This window comes from Pelodiscus sinensis, chromosome 19 (genome assembly GCF_049634645.1).
Source record: "Pelodiscus sinensis isolate JC-2024 chromosome 19, ASM4963464v1, whole genome shotgun sequence".
In the NCBI taxonomy this organism is placed as follows: domain Eukaryota; kingdom Metazoa; phylum Chordata; order Testudines; family Trionychidae; genus Pelodiscus; species Pelodiscus sinensis.
Window position 1 is genome coordinate 16557939 of NC_134729.1, and position 20594 is coordinate 16578532.

Here is a 20594-nt window from a genome sequence, read left to right on the forward strand (position 1 = left end):
CACTGAGCCACAGAGCTGAGAGGAGACTCAGCTGCCACCTTCGTAACCAGCCTCAGCTGCACGGTGGCATCTCAGCTCCTGTGCAGCAAGTTTCTGATCTCAACCCTAGGGTGACTATTTACCCACAGGGGCAGCAACATGAGGCAGTGCACTCCAGTGCCTGGCATAGCCCAGGAGTCAGGATTCACAGGTTCTATGCCAAATGCTACCACCACCTTGCTATGTGATCTTGTCCCAGTCACTTCGTGCCTCAGTTTCCCTGTCTGCAAATGGAACAGTGCAGGGAAAAGTCCAGCTAGCTAAGCAATGCAAGCGTGGGAGCTATTAGGAAGGTGAACAGGTAACCGGTTAACCAGTTACCCAGTAAGTATCATCCTTTCCAGGAAACTGGTTAACTAGTACCCGGGAGCAGCCGCCCACCCGCAACCCAGCGCAGGCAGAGGGTTGCTCTAGCCTCGCAGAGGTCAGGAGCTGGCCCCCCCACAACCTGCCCGAGTGGGAAAGAGGATTCGTATGCAGAAACCAGCTCCCCCGTGCTTGGGACTGCCAGTAGATCCAGCTGAGTCAGCTAACCAGTTTAACCTTAGTTTTAACGGGTTCACCGATTAACTGTGATTGTACAGCCCTAGGATGGATCTATGGCTGAGGACACCGGGAGCAGATTTCGTTAGAACGCTTACAGGTTCAAGATGTTACCAGAAGGGAAGGGGAGGAATCTGGAATAGCAGAGGCAGGAGGTTCTGCTGCAGGGGCAGCTGGAGAAACGCTGCACCAGTGCGAGACACTTGCAGCACAAGCCTTTATTAAAACACAATTCCACTCAAAATTCAGCAGCTCATGACACTGAGCGTAAGTCCAGTCAGCAGGCTTGTGGGGAAAGAGACAGAGGGAAGAGCTAATCCCCAGCACCACTGCTCTGGGTGAAAGCACACCAGGGTCAGGGCAATCCAGAGAGCCTGTCAAGCGGAGCTGGACAGGGCACGGCTCAGACAGCACAGGATTCCGCCTCCTGGAAGAAAGAGAATCTGGAATTTCTCTCCGAAATTTCAGACAATCTGTCGCTTGCACTGCCGCCGAGCAGCCGAGAATTGCGCCCGGCACCAACCGCCTCGTGTCTAACCCCACCTCCAACTCAGCCCTCCCGTTCCATACGAGCAAATTCCCTTGCCCCAAGCAGAGCGGAACACGTGTTCCATGCAAGGAGAGGGTTACAGTGTGCACGGCATGAGGCCCCATTTAGTTCTCCTTTGGGCACAGGGGAAGTTCCCTGCCATGCACTGTCTGGGGCTTTGTCCAGGTCGGTTTAAAACATCCCACTGCAGAGATGGATCCTGCTAACACGAAGTTACAGCATCAATTTCTGACGTCGTACAACAGCTTCCCAGCCAGGCAACCCCGTCAGCAGGGGGGTGGATCCACGTTACCTGCTGCACAGCATAGGCTATTGAACCAGGCGGTAGGTGATGTATCGCCCTGCAGTCTCACTGGGTCTTATGATCTTGACCACCTACAAGGGCAACAAAAGCAGCTTATAAGCAATGAAAAGCAGCTCGGAATTTCACCTTGAAGGGTTCCCAGCTGCTGGGATTAGCTCAGGTGCCCAATGAAGAGGCAGAAGCATTCAGCCTTGGGAGAGGAGAACACAACACCGCGGGAGGAAACCAGTCCCTGAGACAGCTGCCTGTCGCTAGGGGACAAACAACGTGCTTCTGTGGCATGGTGTGCAGGGGACAGATTACAGACAGGCCTGTGAAGCAGGAACGTGTGAGTTTAACACACCATGCCGTTGCGTGGGGTGCAAGGCCAGGTAGAGGGTCCATCAAGTGAACCTTGACCCCGGCTATGCTCCGTGCCTTACACACATCCCAGTGGATGGGGGGAGGCCTGGTGAGAGCTCAGCCAGATTAGGGTAGAAATGCAGAAGCCTTTAAAGAAGCTTTTTAAGTATCAAAGCACTCATTGGTTTATCCCGAATCAGAACCTTGCCACAGCTCTCTAGTGGAGAGATTTCCTACGGGGCCCATCGGCACCGCACCCTTCGTAGAGAAAGGGGGGACAGCTGAGCAACAGCAGCTTAGCTCCCATCCCAAAAGCAATGAAGATTCCTCATTCAGATGCCCCCCTCCTGGGAAGGAATTTTTTTCTGAATGAAGAACCTGCAGAGGCAGCTGAAGACCCAACCCTGGGTATGTAACACACAAGGCACTTGGTAAGATCTGTGCCCCAAACTAGAGATGCAGCAGTGCAGCTGCTTAACCGATGAGCAAAAGCTTACAGGTTAATGCTACAGACTCCACGCATTTCTCCCCCACCGTCAGTAAGGGTACGTCTACACTTGCTCCCTAGTTCGAGCTAGGGATGCAAATGCAGGCGACCGAAAATGCTAATGAAGTGGGGATTTAAATATCCTGCACTTCATTAGCATGATCTCGCTGGCGCGTCACTCCGCTCAACAGCTGATTCGAAAGTGAAAGTGCGCACCATTTTCATTTTGAGGAGTAACGTTCATTCGAACCGAGGGGTTTGGTTCAAACTAACGCGTCCCGGTGCGCACTTTCACCTTCGAATCAGAGCAGTGCAAGGCAACAGGCAGCCAGTCCACGACGGGCTGGTTTTTAAACTGGCTCCCCTCGTGGACCAGCTCCCACCTGGGCTCCTCGGGAGTGGGGCCGAAGCGCGCTGGCTGCTGGCCCCACCCCCGGCGACTATAGACTAGTAACTGGTAAGAACTCATGAGGTTCCTCGATTATTCAATTAACCGATATTGAACATCCCTCCCCCACACTCATAACATAACAGGATCCTGCAGTCACCCTGCGCAGCTTCCACTAGCCATACTAGAGGTTACACACGAAGAGGCAGGGACCCCATACTCAGCACTAGATAGGAGGTACCTGCTGGGTTTATTTACAGGCCTTACAAAACAGAGCCTGCCTTGCTGCTTTCCCCCAGAGGCTGCCTCAGAGCCACCATGCTCTGCTCCTTACCTGCCCTCGCTTTATTCCAAAGTATCTGGCCACAGGATCTCCAGCCTGTATCCTGGGGAGTTGGTTCTCTCTCAGCTTACTGAGACGCACAGTGAAGGAAAAGCCCCCACCAGAAGGTTGATTATTCGCCCCGGCTTTCTCCCAGCAAGAAACAGAACCTACAGGTCATGCAACGGCCTCTTCAATGTAGCAGAAGCCTAGCTATTTCCAGCACTTCCATGCTGGGAGGGACGGGAGGGGCATTTGGAGCAAACAGAAGGATACTATCTGGCGAGTAATTCAGTAACTTCTTCCTTTGTCATGACCACGTGCTCTGGAACCAGCTGTAAACACAAAAGCAGAGTCAGATCAGAGGGGAGAACGGTCACTTCCTGTGGTGTCCAAGACTAGTAAACAGGGACGAGGAAGACTACAATGGCTCTCTATGGCCCCACACCCAGCGACCCAAAATACACAGTAAAAAAACGTCAAGGGGCTGATTTACACGCAGACTGGCCAGAGTAAAGGCTGGCTGCCCTGAACTCGCTCCATGCTGCCCAAGCGTCCAACTCACCTCGTGTTCTGTGATGTTGATCAGTAGCTCCTGCTGCAGGAATTGTTCCAGGATGTATTTGGGAGCCATGTCTACCAATGACTGCAAGAAAGACCAAAAGGTTTTAAACTTCAGCCTAGGAAGGGTCCCACACAGCAATGCAAGGTGATCCTGTCTAGTCAGAGCTGAACGTCAATGAGCACCAGGCACTACAGCTAAAGCATTACCCACAGCAACATCAACTGTATCTGCAGACAGACCAAGGGGAGACTATCTTAGCCAAGATGCTAAACACACAAGCACCTCTTCTTTGCCAACCTTCCCTTTGCTCACTGCCCTAGTCTCTTCTCCCATCGCCTAAGCGCACTGCTCCCTTCCTTCATCAAGCTTCAGGTCTTATTTCTCTCCATTTCCTCTTACTCCCGATACTTATCTCTATCACTCCAGCCTTCTTTTCTTCACCACAATCTCTCCCCCTTTTGTAAACATCTCTCAGGCTTGTCCACCCCAGACTATAAAACTGAGCGAGGAAGGTTTTACCCTCTCAATTGGTAGGATCTACGTACTAGCAATTCAACAAAAATCTTTGACAGAGTTTAAGGTTGCCTGAGGGTCCCTCATACCTAGCAAACCCAATTTAGCTAAACTCAGTCCCCTGAAAGCCTGGTAAGAGTTCCAGTCGCGTTGCACAGCTGTGAGGGTGTGTAATAGGGATGTGGAAGATTAACCGGTTAACCAGTAAGCATCACCTGTTAACCGGAACCAATAAGCATCACTCTTAACCGGTGGGGACTAGAGCAGCTCCATCCCCCCACCTCCCAATCTCCCATTTAAGCAGTTAACCACTACATTTAGCTGGTTAACCAATTTAACGGGATTTTACATCCCTAGCATGTAGGTAGCTCCCTTCAAGTGCACGACTAAACCTTAGCAAATGGGTGTTAAGCCTCTGTCCTCCAATGCTCGCCTGCCCGGTTACCTGAGGGTTCTGCACTACCTGCAAGCAGCACGACGACATCTTTTTTTAAAGAGGACAATATTAGGCAAAAAAGTTAATCTCCAGGGCACTGACCACTGGGCATTTGGTACCAACTCTCCCCCCTCCCACCCAAGGCTGTGTATCTCCTGTCCCATCCTAGCCACTCCCACCCAGCCCTTACGTAGGATCATTGCCTACCTGCTTTGCTGAGGGGGTCATGCCCTGCTGTACCACAATCAGAGCCCTGGTGATGTTCTCCTCCTGCATCCTCTGGCAGTACATCTTGATGGTCTTTATCCCGACCTTGGGCTCCTCTGAGGAATAAATAAGTCACAACACAATTACTCCTGACTGTCAGAAGACTGCATTTTAAGCACCTTTGTTCTGCACCTGGTCTCAGAACAACAGTGCTAGCACATCTCTATTCTTCTCCTGGGTTTCTAAGAGCCTCCCCTTTGTCATGACATGCTGCTGCTCTTCAGAGTGCAGGTATCATCTTGCACTTCCAGAAACCGCAAGTGCAAAGTGATTCACCACAGCGGTGCAGCTGGGACTCCAGAAAACAGAACTGTTTTCATTACAAGCTAGCTGGTTCAGAGGCCCTATTGGGCATTTGCCACTTATCCAAATGTGATAGACTGTACTACGCAGCACCAAGAAAAAGAATGAACGACAGAGAGCGGCTACATAGCCAAGCGGCCAAACAACCCTGCTATAAATCGCTCAGGATTGTAGCCTGGCTGTTCAGCCTAGTCAGTCCGTACTTAGCCAAAATGTTCATTGGCTTCAAGGGACGTTTTGCCTCCATAATGCCAGCAAAGTTAGGCCTCTAAAGCAGATAGCCAAGCTGGCTGGAGTCAAGAGCTCCCAGGAATTTTCTAGGAACAGGCAGGCCTTCTGACAGACCCACACGATAAGTGGCATGTTGAATGGTGCTGAACTGATCTAACTTGGGCCACCCAACCTGGGATTAGTTCCCAGAAACCCAGCACTTCAGAACCGATGCTCAGAAAGTTAAGCCACCCCCTCCATGCAGTTTTTGCAGCTAGTTAAAAGAATCGGTTCTAGGCTGGCACTGCATCCAGTGAGAGCTGCTGACACCCATGGAGAATAAGGTTCATGTTTACACCTATCCTCAGTCTCTCACAGCACCATACGCACCAGGAAAGAAGACAAACATCTGATCTGTAGGATCATCATTATGGGCCACCAGCACCGTCAGGTCAGTCCGCCGTGGTCTCCCTTCACTGGGCTTGTCACCAAATTGGGCTTTAAACTCTTCCAAGGTCTGATCCAACTCATCCTGGGTCACCAGATAGCCCCGATCGTGACACAACTGAGGACAACAATCCTGTTTACTCGTGATGCATATAAGACACAGATGCAGCTTTACAGTCTCCCTCCGCCCCACCCAGCAAATCCTCCCTCGTTCATGTCTCCCCACTCCCAGAGGCTATACCAAGGTTGTCTGGCAGCTTCCACTGATCGGCCAGTCTTTTGGCTGTTTGGGGTTAGGCTATCGTGTCTGCACAGCACCAAGCACAACAGGGCCCAGCCGGCTTGTGCTGTGGAGGCAGGACAGCAAGATACATGCTGAATGTTATTAACCGTCATCACCGCTCACCTGCCCTACCTGTTTGAGAAAACACCTTCTAGGAGCTCCCGGGTCCCGCAACAGGGACCAGAGTGCAGCCAACAGCTGGCTACTGCTAAGCCCTCGTGTAACCCACCACGGGCCCCCTGCAGTGCCACCCAGACCACGGACAGCCAGGACCCCGGCTGGAACCCGCCCGGTGCTGGGTGCACTTGGATAGCGCCTGGTGCCTCGGCCCTGCTTTCCCCGCAGTCAGCCCCCAGCAGTGCGGGCCTGCACCCTGCCCAGGACCAGCCCCTCCCTCCGCAGGGAATCCACTAAGGCCTCCAGCCCCAAGGGGGTGTTCGGCTACGCTCACCCACGGAGAGCGGAGCAGAGCAGGACAGAACCCGGCCCCCGCCCTCGCCCCCCGCGCGGGCTCGGAACCCCCCCCACACACACACTCCCCCCCGCGCGGGCTCGGAACCCCCCCCCCCACACACACACACACCCCCCGCGGGCTCGGAACCCCCCCCCACACACGCACTCCCCCCCGCGCGGGCTCGGAACCCCCCCACACACACACACTCCCCCCCCCCGCGGGCTCGGAACCCCCCCCCACACACACACTCCCCCCCCCCCCGCGGGCTCGGAACCCCCCCCCACACACACACTCCCCCCCGCGCGGGCTCGGAACCCCCCCCCCACACACACACACACCCCCCGCGGGCTCGGAACCCCCCCCCACACACACACTCCCCCCCCCCGCGGGCTCGGAACCCCCCCACACACACACACTCCCCCCCGCGCGGGCTCGGAACCCCCCCCCCCACACACACACACACCCCCCGCGGGCTCGGAACCCCCCCCCCACACACGCACTCCCCCCCCCGCGCGGGCTCGGAACCCCCCCCCACACACACACTCCCCCCCCCCGCGGGCTCGGAACCCCCCCACACACACACACTCCCCCCCCCGCGGGCTCGGAACCCCCCCACACACACACACTCCCCCCCCCCCGCGGGCTCGGAACCCCCCCCCACACACACACTCCCCCCCCCGCGGGCTCGGAACCCCCCCACACACACACACTCCCCCCCCCCCCGCGGGCTCGGAACCCCCCCACACACACACACTCCCCCCCCCCCCGCGGGCTCGGAACCCCCCCACACACACACACTCCCCCCCCCCCCGCGGGCTCGGAACCCCCCCCCACACACACACTCCCCCCCCCCCGCGGGCTCGGAACCCCCCCCCACACACACACTCCCCCCCCCCCGCGGGCTCGGAACCCCCCCCCACACACACACTCCCCCCCCCCCGCGGGCTCGGAACCCCCCCCACACACACACGCCCCCCCCGCGCGGGCTCGGAACCCCCCCCCCACCTGCATGATGGTTTTGCGGATCTTCCAGAGCCGGTAGGTCTCCTCCTCGTCGTCCATGGCGCCCGCCGCGCGCCGAACGAGCCACTGCGCAAGCGCCGACGCAGGCCCCCGCGCAGGCGCAGACCTGCCCAGTAGAGGTGTCCTACACACACGCCTGATACGGACGGACACACACACACACTCACACACACACACATCCCCCCCCCTTCGCTGCTTCCCAGGGCTGTGTCCGTACAAAGTCACGGTGACACCAGGTGTAATTATGTTGCCGCAAATAACAGGCACAGAGTAGTCACGCACTCAGGCGGCAGGGGTCTTTGCGAACAAAGGATGCTGGGAGTTGTAGTTTCCTAGCCTACTGCTGTAGGGGACTTGCAGCCTTGCAAGTGCATCACTTGGGACCAGGACGCTAGAGCTCAGGGCAATTGCACCTGTATTCCCCTCCATGCTCCTGCAAGGCCATGAGCAGTAGCTAAGAGGGGCCTGTGCCACACCCCTGGGAAACTGGGATTCGTCACTCTGGGGCTTATGTCCCTGTGAAATGCGTGTTCATACTGCACCAAATCACACAATCGATTGCGTTGATGGCCTCGGGGATCATGTTTTGAGGTTGGGAATTGAAGAGAGCAGATGCATAACTGCAAATGCATCAGGGCTGGCCGGTGACAGGGGCGCGGCACTGTATCTACTTGGGAAACAGAGCCATCAAGCACTCCCCAGAGAGCTGGGGGCAGCATGACCACATGGCCACAAAGTATTTGCTTGTCTACACGGCCTGTCAGCAGCCAGAGACAAGGAGCCTTATTCACATGAGAGACAAACAAAGGCAGGAGGGAAGCAGTGTGTGGAGAGCTGACCTAACCTCCATGGGGGATGGAGGCTGGCATCCCAAGAAGGGTTCCTGCCTCTTGAAGCAAAGTCAAAGTACGTAGAGAGAGGCTTTTCAAAGGTTTATTGGGCTATAAAGGGAGGGCAGAGAACCAGAGGGACTCAGGAGGCCTGAGCCAAGGGGTTGAAGTCTCAGGAAATCGTAGCAGGCAAAGATTGCAACTGGCTGATGCCGAGTATTAGTCTGAGACGCATGTTCCTGTTTGTATTTGCTTGTAGCCATTTCTAACTCCATCCTTCACACCTGAACTCACTTAAAATCCTGCCTCCTTTTGTTAATAAACCTCTTTGCCTTTTAATCTAAACCAGGCCAGGGCTGTGTTTGAACTGAAGCAATCGGGTAGAGTAATAAGCTATGCAATCTGTCTCTTTAGAGGAGCAAATTAACCTTATTATTCCTTTGAATGATCCAGGAAAGGTCTGGACACCTTGGGGAAATTCAGGCCTGGGAGGGTACTAGGGGTCACCTTGGCATAAGGTAACTGCGTGATAGAAAGCAGAGTGGCGCAGGTGTGTTGCAGGCCAGCTGCTGGAATCAGGGTGCTGAACCAGAGTTACAAAGCACAGACCCTCAAGGGATCGCTCGCTTGTCAGCTGGCTGTTGGTGTCTGGGCTGTGAGCCACAGTAGCAGACCATCTGAAGGCACCCAGAGTAACTGGGAAGGTGACACTACCCCACACTGGTCTGGATTGTACACCGCAGCATGACCCATGTTTTCCTGCTGCAGTGTGATTTGTTGCATCAAATTACACCGTGGAGAGGGACGAGCCTGTCCGTGCAGGCGCCAGAGCTCTCAGGAACTGCTCTGAAACTGTGGGGTGAACCCCCGGGGAACACAGGATCATCCCAAACCTCCTTCTGCTCCGCCTTTTCTAACACAAACACAGAGCCGCACAGACATTTGCAAGTGACAAAACCAAACCCCTACATTCTATTGCCCATGCAATTCTCCCCAGGGAGAGGACAGAGAGAGAATTAACGTTAATTGCATCATTAAACCATGCCTGGAAAGTGCTCAGATAGCACGGTGATGTGGGGTGGGAATGAGAACCTGTATAGCATAGAATACAAAATGTACAGCTCTGGACAGGGCAAATTCAGCTCCTATGATTTCTCCCACTCAAAGGAAAAGTGGCTTAGAGGCAAAGCACAAGCACGCCTCTATTGGCTGTGGCCAGTTTAACTTGGGAAAGAGTATTTCTGCCTCCCAGCAGGAGGGTGGAGCCAGTTTTTCAAGTGCCGGTTGCTTGGTTTTGATGCCAGTTTTGAGCGTCTCAGCTCTTGACATATGATCAAAGCGCCTTATCATGGCAAAGCCAAGCTTGCAATTTCTCACACGCCTCATATCAAAAGCCCTTTGATGGGGGATTTGACGCAATTTTGAGAGACAAGACCAATTGGCAGAAGCAGAAAGAGAACCCTTGACAAGCATCCCATGCTACTGGGTTCTTTCTTACGCTTTCATGCTGTGATCCAAAGCTACCAGTCAGCCTCCCTCCCTAAGCACGCACTGAAAATGTTCAACCCAAGGCCCTGGGCTCTTCCAACTTGCATTATTCTTCCATCTACCAGTTGCAGAGCGGATGCCTCCTTGGTCCTCCTTTTGTCCTGGCAGAGCAGGGCTTAGAAAGATCTGAACAGAAACAATCCGTGTTTATGAACTAAAACCATGTTCCATCTGCCCTTTGACTCTTTCTACTTCAGACTCCCACGTAGTATTAATCACAGAACCATCGCAATGTCCGGACCTTGAAAAGTCACCACCCCTGGCAGGTGCTTGTCCTACCTGTTGTTAAAATCCTCCGGTGGTGGGGATTCACAACCCGCCCCCTTTCCTCCTTGGAAGCCTATTGCAGAGCTTAACTGCCCTTATAGTTGGAGAATTTTTCCTCAACTCTTCCTTGCTGCAGATTAAGTCCATTATTTCTTGTCCTATGTTCACCGGACGTGGAAAACAGTTGATCGGCTGTCTCCTCATACCTGCCCTGAAGATATTGGAAGACTGTTATCAGCCCCTGCGCTCCCACTCTTCCTTTCACAAGACTAAGCATACCCAGTTTTTTTCAGCTTCCCCCATTGGCCACATTTTCTGAACCTTTTATCCTTGTATTTCCCCCTCTGATCAAATTGGAGAGAGTCTAGATCTTTTCTAAAGTGAGGTGCCCACAGAACTGAACATGGTGCTTTCGTGAGACCTCACCAGTGCAGAGTGGAAAGGGACAATTACCGTCCATGTCTTACATATGACACACCTGTTAATACACCCCAGAATATTAGCCTTTTTGTGCAGTTCTATCACACTGTTAACTCAGATTCAATTTGCGATTCTCTGTAGCCTCCAGATCCTTTTCAGCCATCCTGCCAAAGGCCAGGTCGACACGGCGGGAGACTGTCGACCTAAGAGACACAACTCCAGGTACGTGAATAGCGTAGCTGCAGTCGACATACTTTATGTCGAATTTCCATGGCATCCCCACTGGGAAATTTTCCCATCAGCGTCTCTTACTCCTCGCAACTCAGTGGAATATTGGAGGTGATGGGCACGATCAGTGGTTGATTTAGTGGGTCCTTACTAGTGATGCTAATTTGAATCCGAGGACATCAAACTCTACAGCGTCCATCTCCCAGTAAGTGGAGACAAGCCCTTAGCTAGCGAGTCTCCATTTTACAGCTGAGCCTTTGGTTTTTCCTACCTAAGTGAAGTCATTTGCACTTACTTAGAGACCCCCAGATTTAAAAGTCAGAAAGGACCATTATCTCTGACCTTCTGCACATCTTAAAGACTAACAAAACATGTAGATGGTATCATGATGTGGTTGGGTCCAGGGATGAAATTGCCAGTGTAGATGTATAGGCAGAGTTGGCACCGGGGCTGATTGCAGGGGTGGATTCCTGGCTGATTATGATGGAGGTGTGTCGTGTGGTGACTGGAAAGAATTTGTTTGAAGTTAGGGGATTGTTTGTAGGCGAGGATCGGCCCCGGCGCCAACTCTGCCCACACGTCTACGCAAGCTATTTCATCACTGGACCCAACCACATCAGCCACTGCATCCGGCTCATTGAACTGCACATCCACTAATGTGGTCTATGCCATCAAATGCCAGCAATGCCCCTCTGCCGTGTGTATTGGCCAAACTGGACAGTCTCCACGGGAAAGAATCAATGGACACAAATCAGATCTCCGAAAAGGCAACACACAGGAACACGTTAACCTGCCCGGGGAATTCATTAATGGGATCTCCAAGTCACTGTGTTGTTTCATGCCAATTCCACAAGCCAAATACACAGGGAAGGGTTGGAACTTGACTTTATTCACAAGTTTGATTGTTATCAGAATGGAATGAACAGAGAATCGGCTGGTTTGTGCACGACCTTCCAATCCTAATGACTTAACCAGCCAACCAATGGAGCTTCTAATTGTTCTTATCAGCCTCTTGTAGCTTGAACAATCTGTTCACTCATACCATGATCCCATCGACAGGTGTTGTTAGCCTTTAAGGTGCTGCCAGACTATTTGTTGTTTTTTAAATTAATCTATTCACGGTCTTTTTTTTCTCTTTTTTCCCCTCCTTCCTTCCTCTCTCCCCACCCCCTTCCCTTATTTATTCTTGGATCTGGACTTTCAATACTCCAGTCATCTGAAGAAGTGGGCTGTGCCCACGAAAGCTCATGATCCCAGCTCCATGTTTTGTTCGTCTCCAAGATGCTGCAGGACTATTCGTTGTATTTTAAGTTTCTCCAGTTTCAGACAAACTCGGCTTCCCCTCTGACGCTTCTGCACATCGCAGGCCACGGCAGAGTCAGCTCGTGCTCCAGCCATGCGAGGGCTGAGGGGTGCCGAGTTTGAAGAGTTGCTGCAGGGCTGAAATGCCAGCTCAGCCGCTGGGGGGTGGGTGTTGTAAGCCTCAAGTCTCGCTGTGAGCCAGACCAAGGCAAGCTGGGGGCAATACACAGCCCGCAGGCCTTGGGTTTAAAGACTTGTCTTTATTATTGATTGTAGACCTATGCTCCAATTTGGCCAAGTTGTTTTGAATTCTAATTCTGGCCTCCAAAGAGCTGGCCACCCAAATGAAGGTGATTTTATTATTACACATCACCTCACTCACTTTACAGGTCTTAAAATGGAAGTTTAATTATATTCAGAATCCTGCTATGTCACTTCAAGTCTCTGGGGGATGCAACCACAGGGACAAGGCTACAAATAAGCAGTTGGGAGAGAGGGAACTAGAATTTTCCTCCACGTCTTTTTCTCTTCCTAGCTATTACCTAGAATTCAGCCGTTAGAAAGCGACAGCTGGAGTCTGACCCGAGTCAATTTCACTCTGAATGACCCTTTTCCCATCCAAGTGTTCCAACCTGCTGTTTAATAACACTGCCTCCTGCAAGGGCTGCTTAATAATAGGGGTTGGACGCTGCTTTTGGAAGGTTCTTCTTACCGCAGACCCGCCCGCTTTCATTTTGGGTGGTTTCTCCACATTGGATTTCTGTGCTATTTAAACCTTTGGGCCACACAGGGTTTGTCTGTGGTCTGAGGTTACAAAGAAGTGCAACCTTCCGCTCCACTCCCTGTTTCTTTCTTCTTTTATGGGAGAGGGTGTGAGCTTCTTTCGGGATAGCCCGGCCAGGGACACCCTCCTGCTGGGCCTGTGGATGCTGGAAGGGATGATAAGAGGAAGCTGCTTTGCAAATTTGGTGGCCTAGGTCCTAGGTCTTCCTGCTTGGGAGGGTTCTGGGGCAGACAGACAGACTCTGTAAACGGAGAAACAAATGGACCAACATGGACTGTGCATTCGGTAGGGCCCAAACTATTATACAGCCCTGCCTGGCTCTGTGTCACACACCCGCTCCCAGGCAGCCCCTGGCCCCCAGCTCCCCCCAGGACAGACACTAGTGCCCCAGGGGGGCCTACCCCAGTGGGGTGCACTCTGGGCTGTTCCACCCCCCCATCTCCCCCTCCCCCTGAGCCTGGTGCACTCTGGGCCGTTCCACCCTCCTTCTCCCCCTCCCCCCTGAGCCTGGTGCACTCTGGGCCGTTCCACCCTCCATCTCCCCCTCCCCCTGAGCCTGGTGCACTCTGGGCCATTCCACCCTCCATCTCCCCCTCCCCCTGAGCCTGGTGCACTCTGGGCTGTTCCACCCCCCCATCTCCCCCTCCCCCTGAGCCTGGTGCACTCTGGGCCGTTCCACCCTCCATCTCCCCCTCCCCCTGAGCCTGGTGCACTCTGGGCCGTTCCACCCTCCTTCTCCCCCTCCCCCCTGAGCCTGGTGCACTCTGGGCCGTTCCACCCTCCTTCTCCCCCTCCCCCTGAGCCTGGTGCACTCTGGGCCGTTCCACCCTCCTTCTCCCCCTCCCCCTGAGCCTGGTGCACTCTGGGCTGTTCCACCCCCCCATCTCCCCCTCCCCCTGAGCCTGGTGCACTCTGGGCCGTTCCACCCTCCTTCTCCCCCTCCCCCCTGAGCCTGGTGCACTCTGGGCCGTTCCACCCTCCTTCTCCCCCTCCCCCTGGTGCACTCTGGGCCGTTCCACCCTCCTTCTCCCCCTCCCCCTGAGCCTGGTGCACTCTGGGCTGTTCCACCCCCCCATCTCCCCCTCCCCCTGAGCCTGGTGCACTCTGGGCCGTTCCACCCTCCATCTCCCCCTCCCCCTGAGCCTGGTGCACTCTGGGCCATTCCACCCTCCATCTCCCCCTCCCCCTGAGCCTGGTGCACTCTGGGCCGTTCCACCCTCCTTCTCCCCCTCCCCCCTGAGCCTGGTGTACTCTGGGCCGTTCCACCCTCCTTCTCCCCCTCCCCCCTGAGCCTGGTGCACTCTGGGCCGTTCCACCCTCCATCTCCCCCTCCCCCTGAGCCTGGTGCACTCTGGGCCGTTCCACCCTCCTTCTCCCCCTCCCCCTGAGCCTGGTGCACTCTGGGCCGTTCCACCCTCCATCTCCCCCTCCCCTTGAGCCTGGTGCACTCTGGGCCGTTCCACCCTCCTTCTCCCCCTCCCCCTGAGCCTGGTGCACTCTGGGCCGTTCCACCCTCCTTCTCCCCCTCCCCCTGCAGCTTGGCGCACTCTGGGCCGTTCCACCCTCCATCTCCCCCTCCCCCTGAGCCTGGCGCACTCTGGGCTGTTCCTCCGGACCCCTCCCCTCCCTCTGACTGCTGCAAACGGATAAACAGGCGCGCACTGAGCCCCGCCCCCTCCTGATTGGAGGCGCTCACGTGAGCCCTCGCGGAGGGGCCGCCCTCCGGGGCCGCTGATTGGCCGGGGGGCGCGGCGGCCGCCGCTGATTGGCGGGGGCGGAGGGGCGGGGCCGAGGGCGCCGTTGCCATGAGCTGGGGCCGCCTGGGCAGAGGGCTGCTGCTGTGCGGGGCGCTGGGAGCGCGGGGCCCGAGTCGGACCATGGTGAGCGCACCCCCCCCCCGGGTCACGTGCTTGGCTGGGGAGGGCTCGGGGCGGGGGGGTCGGGGGGGCGCGCGGCTTGGGGCGGGGGGGTCACGTGCTTGGCTGGGGGGGTCGGGGGGCGCGCGGTTTGGGGCGGGGGGGTCACGTGCTTGGCTGGGGGGTCGGGGGGGCGCGCGGCTTGGGGCGGGGGGGTCACGTGCTTGGCTGGGGGGTCGGGGGGGCGCGCGGCTTGGGGCGGGGGGGTCACGTGCTTGGCTGGGGGGGTCCCGGGGGGGGCGCGCGGCTTGGGGCGGGGGGTCACGTGCTTGGCTGGGGGGTCCCGGGGGGGGCGCGCGGCTTGGGGCGGGGGGGGTCACGTGCTTGGCTGGGGGGGTCCCGGGGGGGGCGCGCGGCTTGGGGCGGGGGGGTCACGTGCTTGGCTGGGGATTCACGGGGGGGTGCGGGCTCGGCTCGGGGGCATCCCGGGGGGGCACTTGCCTCGGGGTGGGGGGGTCACGTGCTCGGCTGTGGGGGGCCTGACCATGTCCCCCCCCCCCCCCCCCAGTGCGCGCACGCGGAGGATTGGCTCGCGGCCAAGTCCATCTACGAGTTCCGCGCCACCGACATCGATGGGCACGAGGTGTCCCTGGACAAGTACCGGTACGTGCCCCCCCCCCCGGCCCTGCGGGGGGGGCAGCTCGGCGGGGGGGCCAAGGCTCTGCCATTCCCACGCCCGGCGGGGGGGTCCTGCGGCCGGGGACCGTGTCCGAGGCGAGATCCAGGGGGAGGGGGATGCATGGGCGGGGCGGGCGGGCCCCCCCCCCCCAGTGACGCCTGCTTCTTCCTCAGGGGCCTCGTCTGCATCATCGTGAACGTGGCCTCCAAATGAGGCAAGACGGCCGTGAACTACACTCAGCTGGTCGACATGTACGCCCGGCTCGCTGAGAGAGGTTTACGCATCTTGGGCTTCCCCTGCCATCAGTTTGGAAAACAGGTGGGGGGCACCTCTGCCCACCGAGGAAAGGGGGAGCCTTAGCCCAGGGACCTGCCCCCGGAGCTCTGGAAGCGCCCAGCTTTCTCCCTAGCATGGGGCTGGCTCTGTCCTTAGCCTGGGCCTGGCAAGTAGCCCAAGCAATTAGTCTCTGATAATGCAGCTGCCTTATCTGCTGGTAGTAATTAGCTATTTCAGCATAGGCGTGTTTGGCCTGTTCGCTCTGACATGTCTGAGAAGCAGTCGTGGCGACTTTTTCCATGCTTGGCTGCCCCACCAATTAGGGGCAATGCACCCAGTCTTGCTGAGGTCCTCTGGACTCTGAGCCCTCACTGGGCTGCTTGGGGCACCAGGAGGCTGTGGGTGGCTCAGTGCCCATTAGAACATGGAACCATAGCTTTGCCAGGCATCCAAGTGGATTGTATGGCTTCATCTCCCAAACCCAACTGTATTCAAGTAACCATGTTCCCTGCTGACAGTGAGTGGAATATTCTCAGAGCAGACAGCTCACTTCTCCTCTGTCCCCTAGCTTGCCCGGTGTCCTTCCTGCCACGTAGCCGGACCTGCCCCTCTGAATCCGAGTTGGGTGCTGGGCTTAATCCAAATGGCAGGGGTTCTGGGTAGTCGGTCATGGCCTAACAATGCAAGACCGCTTGCGTCACACAGCAGCCTTTCTCTCTGCTTCTCAGGAGCCTGGAGATGAGTCTCAGATCAAACAGTTTGTTGCAAGTTATGGGGTGAAGTTTGACATGTTTAGCAAGATCGAGGTCAACGGGAACAACGCACATCCTCTCTGGAAATGGATGAAAGAGCAGCCCAAGGGAAGAGGCCTCCTGGGAAAGTGAGTACAGACCTGGGGAGCAGCAGCCGTGGAAGGAAGCTGGCCCCATCGATGTGGGGAAGGAGGGGGCAGGAAGCGGGCAATATTGGGTTGAAACCAAAGAGGAGACTTAAGCCCACCCCACTGCATGGCTGTGAGGCTACCTAGCAGCTGGGCTACGTGCTGGACCGGGGTTGGAGGGATTGGGAAGCTGCTGGAAGAGGCAGAGCAGGGTGGGGCTGGGGTGGGAGGTGGCTCCTCTCAGTGCTGTATCACCGCTGTTATCTCACTGGTGTTCTCTCCTCCCTAGTGCAATAAAATGGAACTTCACAAAGGTAGGACGCTGCTCTCTTCACTGGGGTTTAACCTCTAACATGGCCTGACCACTCTTGGTGTAAGATCCAAGAAACTAAGTGGTGGGGGGGAAGAGGGGAGATGTTTCAAGAAACATTTAGGAACCACTGGAAGAGGTGGGGAGCCTAGTAAGATGCCTGTCTTGCACTGGCGCAGCCACTCCTAGACACACAGCCAAGGCCCTGATCCCTTGTGTAGGTCCTAGATCAAATGCTCTAAGTGACGGGTGTCCTGGCCAGACTCCAGCTTGCCCAGCTACATTCTACCTCATCCTTCTGTCTTCCCCGTGTGCATGAGGTGGCTGCATTTCAGCATGGGGGGAGGGGGGGGGGGGTGAGGCCTAGGGATGTAATAGCAAAAGCATATTGGCTAATGCTGTAGACTCTATGCATTCCTCCCCTCCCCCTGCACCACTAACTCTTCTTTTAGCTCAGTTCTGGCTCATGCTGGGCCTGGGGCCTACCCCCTGCTGCAGCTCTGCATTTAAAGTGTATTTGGAACCAGGCGGGCATGTAGTCTGGCTCACATCGGGTCCGGGAGTTCAGACCCCCCCCCCCGCCTTCCCTGGACCGGGGCTGCTGCCTCTATCAAAGGCCCCTGAACCGGGCACTATAGACTTGACTGACAGAATTCATGAGGTTACTTGACTCTGCAAGTAACTGGTATTTAGCACCCTGAGAGAGGCCTCCCACATCAGGAGTTCTGATTTCAAAGCGCTGGCTCTGGGAAGGGGCTGCAGTTCTTGTGACTGACCAGGGAGGGATCGTGCTGTTTTCCAGGTGCCCACCAAGCTGCTTCTCCATCCATGGCCTCTGCTGCCTGGGGCGTTAGACCAGCTGCTGCTCTTTGGGCTGTTGTGTTCCGGGTGTGACTGCAGCGCTGGCATCCCGCAGGGCAGAGCTTTCCTGGGGATCCAGGGTTATTCATGCTTGTCTCTTAACTCCACAGTTCCTCATTGACAGGGAGGGCCAGGTGGTGAAGAGATACAGCCCCATGGAAGATCCATACGTGAGTCAGCCTGTGTCAAGCACAGATGAAGTGGGCCCAAGCCCGGGGGAGAAGGGTGCTCTGCCAGTAGCTTCTGGCACTGCTCTTGCTATTAGTCATGTACCTGGGGGGAGAAGAGAGGGAGCATCATGACCTTGGCCATGAACATCTCTGCAGTGAACACCCTGGCGTCCTTCCACTCAGCAGGGCAGCTGCCCTTGCACCCTCCTTGCCGGGAAGTAATGCAGAGGGATGAAGATGAGCCAGGCAGGAAGCAGGGTCTACAGCTTGTGTGGGGGATGTCTTGTCAGTCTAGAGCCCTGGTTTCAGCAGGCAGGGGCTAGTTTTGATGGGACACTGGGGGGAGGGGGTCTCCATGTGTCCTCAAGACAGGCAGCACCTCTTTGTTTCCTCCTCTGCAGCTGATTGAGAAGGACCTGCCTAACTACCTGTAAAGCTGTTCAATGAGACACTGGACCATTCCCTCTGCTTAGCAGTGGCGCTCACCTGCTCCCTGCGGAGTCTTCCCATCCGGCCCCCATGACGGCCTGCCTTCAAGCCAGCCTGCTGGTGAGACAGGCCCGAAAGCTCGGCGTACGTGTGCTGGAGGAAGGCTTCTCTGGGCTGGTGGCTGTTGCTGGCAGGCTCCCTAGTCCTGCCTTGGGCACTGACACTTCATTGCAATAAAAGATTATGCTGAATGGCCAATGTCTGGTCTGTCTGATGGGCACGGCCTTGGGTGATGGGCCAGGTTGGGAAATGCTGGGGCCTGTTCCAAGCTGAGTCTCTGGGGGAGGGTGTCTTGTGCAATGCAAGAAAAAGGGCTGAATGTGTTGGCAACAGGGTCACGCTGGGCCCTGTGACAGCAGCGGGGGAGGGGGCAGACAAGTGCCTGCTGCTGGGTGTTACAGGCAAGTTGGAATGGGGGAGGAGGGGGAGTAAACTAACCCCGGGGACCACTCTGCTGAAGCCTGGGCTGAATGGGAACTCGTGGCCCTGCTGGGCTGAGCGGGATAATCCTCAGTCGTGCCAGCAGGAATTAGCAGTGAGTCTATAAAAATAGCTCTAGGGGAGACCTAGATCTTCCATCCAGGCCAAAGCTGCGTCTTTGCCAGTTCAGCTCCAGCAGGGGCGGAGGGGCTGGGCTCCCTGCCCCACTGGCCAGTGACCTGTGCGGGACTGAATTCAGTTGTAAGCACCAGGCCAGTTGCTGTGAGGGGCTGCTAGGGACTCTACTCCAGCTGTGAATCTGTTTACTTGAATGCTAATGGGGAATTCCTAGCCCAGCCCTGTCTTTAAAGGGTTGTGTCATGTAGGCCCAGGGCTGGGATCTTCCCTCAAAGAGCCAAATTGGTTTTACAAGGCAAATGAGGCTTATTCATAAGTTCTGCTGCAAGAAACCTCCCCACCCTGCCTGAGGTGGCCAATCCAGCTGCAGCTCTTCCTCCCCCACCCCGGCAGGCTGGGCAGAGGGCGAGGTTGAAGGCTGCTGACCACCCACCTTGAAACAATGGGTGGGGGGAGACTGTGCCATGAGCCTGGGAGTGGCAGATAATGGGCCGCACTCAAGTCTAAGAGACCCCCAGGCAGCACACTTCCCGAACCATGTAAGCCCTAGAGCAGCTCTCTAGAGAAACAGCCAGTTTTGACCTCAGACGTACCACTCCCCTGTGGTTTAAAGTGTCCCATCAGACTGGGCTGGCATTAGACCCACCTCTGCTCAACTGAAGTGCCCTTGGTAATATTCCTGCTGTAGGGACTCAGACTGTCACCCCTGCATCTGGCAACCCAGTTGTCAGCACCGCGTTGGTAATCAGGGAACTGGGAGGGGCCCCAAGAGCCCAGGTCACAGCAGGACCATGCACTGTCTAGACCATCCCTGACGAGAATTTATCCAACCCGCTCTTCAGTCTCTCCGGAGGTGGGGATTCCACAATCTCCCTGGGCAACTTATTCCAGTGTTTCACCCCCGACAGGCACTTCTTCCTAATGTCCAACCTCAGCCCCCCTTGCTGCAGTGTAAGGCCCTTGCTTCTCATTCCATCCTGTGAGAAGAGTTTTTCTTCCTCCTTGTTACACCTTTGTAGGTATGTGAAAGGTGAGCACCTCTGTCCCTTCTCCGTCTTCTCTTTTCAGAGTGAAACCCAGTTTTTTCCCTCTTCCCTCAGGTCATGTTTTTCTAGACCTTTCATTGTTTCCTTTGCTTTTTCATCTGAAGTATTTGCACGAGTCTTCAATCAATCTCCATTTTAGCAACATCCTGGACTTGTAGCCGACCGAACCGGACAGGGTTCCAGCCGTGCTCGCACCAGTGCCCCATGCAGAGGTAAAAATCTCTGCTCAGCCTTGAGTTCCTCCGTGTAGGCAGCCCAGGATCACATTTGCTCTTCTGGCCACAGTGAGCTCACCTCCACCATAACCTCGTTAAAGGACCCGGGGGGGGGGGGGGAGAGAAGAACATTGGGTCCTTCCACAGCATTCAAGGTCCTTCCCATTGTAGGAGCAGCTTGGTATTGGTTCTGACCCCGAGCAGGAGGGGAATGAAGGTAATTGGTAATGATACCGAAGCAATTCACTAACCCTGAAAACCGCACACGAATGAGCAACTTCATAGAGGCAACTGAACACAGCCTGAACCCCTACGATGCGGGACTCTGGCCCAGCAGCATTGGATATTATTGGACAAGCCACGTCCGGGAGGGCAGCCCCCCAGGACTAGGGGCTGCAG

General features: G+C 56.0%; 2 protein-coding genes across 3 annotated transcripts; one reads left to right on the plus strand and one right to left on the minus strand.

The window, feature by feature from the left end:
* Positions 1-785: 785 nt before the first annotated feature.
* Positions 786-7617, minus strand: POLR2E (RNA polymerase II, I and III subunit E). Of its 2 annotated transcripts, XM_075902657.1 has the most exons (8): positions 7459-7617; positions 5660-5834; positions 4697-4812; positions 3541-3621; positions 3252-3310; positions 2988-3066; positions 1425-1507; positions 786-1009 (listed from the first exon to the last, which is right to left on the minus strand). In XM_075902657.1, the coding sequence occupies exons 1-7, from the start codon at positions 7513-7515 to the stop codon at positions 1442-1444; spliced, it is 633 nt and encodes a 210-aa protein (XP_075758772.1). In that variant the 5' UTR covers positions 7516-7617; the 3' UTR covers positions 786-1009; positions 1425-1441. The 2 variants fall into 2 exon arrangements, with proteins under 2 accessions (XP_075758772.1, XP_075758771.1); XM_075902656.1 differs by having other exon boundaries at positions 786-1507.
* Positions 7618-14579: 6962 nt separating this feature from the next.
* GPX4 (glutathione peroxidase 4) lies at positions 14580-18574 on the plus strand. Its single transcript, XM_075902666.1, has 7 exons — positions 14580-14735; positions 15280-15374; positions 15564-15708; positions 16395-16546; positions 16836-16860; positions 17828-17887; positions 18289-18574. Exons 1-7 carry the CDS (start codon positions 14661-14663, stop codon positions 18319-18321), a joined length of 585 nt encoding a protein of 194 aa, XP_075758781.1. The 5' UTR covers positions 14580-14660; the 3' UTR covers positions 18322-18574.
* The last annotated feature ends 2020 nt before the right edge of the window (positions 18575-20594 follow it).